Source organism: Triticum urartu, chromosome 7 (assembly GCF_003073215.2).
Source record: "Triticum urartu cultivar G1812 chromosome 7, Tu2.1, whole genome shotgun sequence".
In the NCBI taxonomy this organism is placed as follows: domain Eukaryota; kingdom Viridiplantae; phylum Streptophyta; class Magnoliopsida; order Poales; family Poaceae; genus Triticum; species Triticum urartu.
This window is the reverse complement of record NC_053028.1, coordinates 23,409,885-23,413,089: the sequence shown is the minus strand read 5'-3', so window position 1 is coordinate 23,413,089 and position 3,205 is coordinate 23,409,885. Positions and strand designations below refer to the sequence as shown.

Genomic DNA, 3,205 nt, shown 5'->3' with positions numbered 1-3,205 from the left:
GTCGATGCTACGAGCGGGCGTCACCGGCAATGCAAAGAAGATGCGGGGAGCGGCTACATGGACCGGCACGAGCTTGCCCATGGTGGGTGTTGCGAGCGTGGCGTTGGGGTGCGGTGCCGCGAGCGACGGCGCGTCGCAAGCTCGCCGGTGGGGTGCTGCTAGTGCGAGGCCGAGACGGAGGTAATAGTTTGCGGGGAGACAGATGGACAGGGGAACGAGTATGATCGGCCGGCTATGCGTGAGTCCATGAGACGGCTCCGGAGGTGAGAGTGAGCCCAGATCGGACGATCGATGCGGAGGTGTCCGAGTAGGGTTGGTGCTTGATTTGAGTCCATCACCGAGTCGTGATTTACTACTCTATCAGCTGCGCTAGATAGGAGTATATATTTGTGTACCCTTGAAAGCCAGAAATCCATCGACTCCGGCGGTGTACCAAAGAAATCAGAAGATCGCTCCTCTTCCTCACTGTTTGGATCGAAATACAAGAGAGAAGAGATGGAGCAGGCTATGCTGGCTAGGGTATTGGCCGTTACTAGCGTTGGTTTGTCGTGGGCAATAGTGTGGAGCCTCTTGTCGCAACAGCTCAAGCCCTTCTCCACGCCCGTCATCCTCAGGACCTTGGACGCCGGCGCCTCCGATCCCGTCATCGGCCGCGACGACGACATCGACCGCGTCATCTGCATCCTCTGCCGCCGCTCCAAGAACTGCGCCGCCCTCGTCGGCCCTGCCGGCGTCGGCAAGACGGCCATCGTCGAGGGCCTCGCTCGGCGCATCGCTGCTGGGACGGTCCCCGAAGCCCTCGCCGGGGCCCGCGTGGCCGAGCTCGACGTCGGGGCCATGGTTGCGGGGACCCACTGGCGCGGCATGTTCGAGCAGCGCTTGAAGGATGCCATCAAGAAGGCCGAGGATTCCGCCGGCAAGCTCATCCTCTTCATCGACGAGATGCACATGATTGTCGGTGCCGGCGATCAGCGTGGCGGCACCGGCGACGCTGCCAACATCCTCAAGCCCGCGTTGGCCCGTGGCCGCATCCGTTGCATAGGCGCCACCACAACCGAAGAGTACCGCAAATACATCCAGAGGGATGCCGCGCTCGAGCGGCGCTTCCAAAGGGTTGACGTCGACGAGCCGACCGTCCAGGCAACCGTTGCCATCCTGCAGGGGCTGAAGCAGCGGTACCAAGACTACCATGGACTAATAATCAGCGACGACGCTTTGGTTGCTGCTGCGCAGCTCGCCGGCCGTTATATTACAGGTACGTTCATGATAAGATTTGTGCATTTTGTAGGTTTACTTTTGTAGGTTTGTGCAGCATCTTGAATACATTGTCGATTTTGTTGTTTTCAGGTCGCCAATTTCCTGATAAAGCAATTGATCTGATGGACGAGGCATGCACTTCTGTGAAGTTGCATCAACCAAAACAAATTAGAGATAAGAAAACTAGCACTATAAATGCAGTGGAGGAGCTAACCGTTGGTCCATGTCATATTGCACAGGTAAATTCACATTTCCTTGCTAATAATCGAATCTGTATGAGTAGTAGTCTCCATTTGTTTCAATGTGATGCTCATGCCATGTTCTTTCGTTATATGAAGGTTGTGAGCCGATGGACTAAAATTCCGATCACTACACTTGGCCGAGAGGAAGAAAAGTTCAGCCACCTAGTAGACAGATTGCATGAGAGAGTCGTTGGACAGCATGAAGCTATTAATTTGATTGCGCAAGAAGTGCTACGTTCGAGGGTCGGCTTTGATCAATCTGGCCAACCAATCGGTTCTTTTCTATTTTTGGGGCCGACTGGTGTTGGGAAGACAGAGCTTGCGAAAGCACTTGCCGAGAAGCTGTTTGACAATGAGAAGATGTTCGTCCGCTTTGACATGTCTGAATATGCTGACAGTGGATCTGTGGCGCGCCTCATTGGAGGACCTCGAAGGTTTAAACTTGCATGCTCTTTGCACACGTATTTCTTTCCTGAACTTCCTTCTCATATCTCACTTTTTCGTTTGACTTTCTGAAGCTATGAAGAAGATGGACAGCTTACTGATAAAGTAAGGAGCCAACCATATAGCGTTGTTCTTTTTGACGAGGCGGATAAGGCGCATCCCTCGATATTCAAGGTTCTCATTCAACTCCTCGATGATGGCATGTTGATTGATGGAAAAGGACGGAGCGTATATTTCAAGAATACTATCATCATCATGAGCTCAAATCTAGGAGCAGAGAACCTGTCAGCTGGAATGGCCGAAGAAAACATGGAAACTGCACGGGATCTTCTTATGGAAAAGGTATGTGTATCCCAGACTGTCACTTGTAAAGTCAAGTTGGGCACTCTGCTGATCGTCATATTTACCTGATCTTGCAGGTTGAGAAACGGTTCAAGCCTGAATTCATCAACAAACTGAGTGAGACTGTAATATTTGAGCCGCTTTCACATGACGACCTGAGGGAGATTGTGAAAATCCAGATGAAGAGTGTCGTTGCTATGGCAGCTAACAAGGGCATCTCTTTGTTTGCATCAGATGCTGCCTTGGACGTCATTTGGTCAGAGTCGCACGACACGGTAAGTACATGTTATTTTCATCACCAAACCAAATCACACTACTTATCTGCGTAGTCTTTTGTATGTATGTCCCGCTTACGATGCATATACATGGACTGTATATTGCAGGTGTATGGCGCAAGGCCTATTAAGAGGTGGATGAAGAAGAATGTGACGAGAGTTCTCGTGGACATGCTGGTCAATGGAGAAGCATGCCAAGGATCGACCGTCTTCATAGATGCCGCCGATGATAGGAAGGGGCTGAAATACCACGTACTGAAGTAGCAGGAGGTGGCAGATCTACCAGTCGAGGCCAGCTATGATTTTTTGCCGTGTGCATAGGCAATTAGGCATATATAGCGAATATGTATGTTGTTAGTGATTAGTCACCAAGCACTTGTTGTTCGTACTGTATATTCATTATCTGTAGCAAAATGGTATGTAAAGCTTGCAGGTTTGTGAGAAAATGTTTGTTGCTTGCTGAGATTTATACTTCCTTGATCGAACCTCTATGACTGACTGCTACTGAGTTTACTAATAAACCTTGGGCCGCTGCTCCCAGTCTTCAGTCTTGAGACTTAATCCAAAACCCCGCTGCCAAACAGAGACCACGCATGCAGGCAAGTATCCGATGATTCAGATAGACTCCACGGTGTCCATTTTGAC

The 3,205-nt window shown here is 50.6% G+C and overlaps 1 protein-coding gene across 1 annotated transcript; it reads left to right on the top strand.

The window, feature by feature from the left end:
* The first annotated feature begins 716 nt into the window (after positions 1 to 716).
* On the top strand, positions 717 to 2,838 carry LOC125523838 (chaperone protein ClpB1-like). The gene is made up of 6 exons (XM_048688908.1): positions 717 to 1,255; positions 1,348 to 1,496; positions 1,596 to 1,933; positions 2,018 to 2,285; positions 2,363 to 2,560; positions 2,669 to 2,838. Exons 1-6 carry the CDS (start codon positions 838 to 840, stop codon positions 2,822 to 2,824), a joined length of 1,527 nt encoding a protein of 508 aa, XP_048544865.1. The 5' UTR covers positions 717 to 837; the 3' UTR covers positions 2,825 to 2,838.
* The last annotated feature ends 367 nt before the right edge of the window (positions 2,839 to 3,205 follow it).

Excerpts from the sequence above, each read along its gene's own strand:
- LOC125523838 (XM_048688908.1), top strand. The coding sequence starts at position 838 with ATGGTTGCGGGGACCCACTGGCGCGGCATGTTCGAGCAGCGCTTGAAG. Across the intron at positions 1,256-1,347 it reads CGCCGGCCGTTATATTACAG|GTCGCCAATTTCCTGATAAA; the intron begins GTACGTTCATGA and ends TGTTGTTTTCAG. Across the intron at positions 1,497-1,595 it reads GTCCATGTCATATTGCACAG|GTTGTGAGCCGATGGACTAA; the intron begins GTAAATTCACAT and ends CGTTATATGAAG.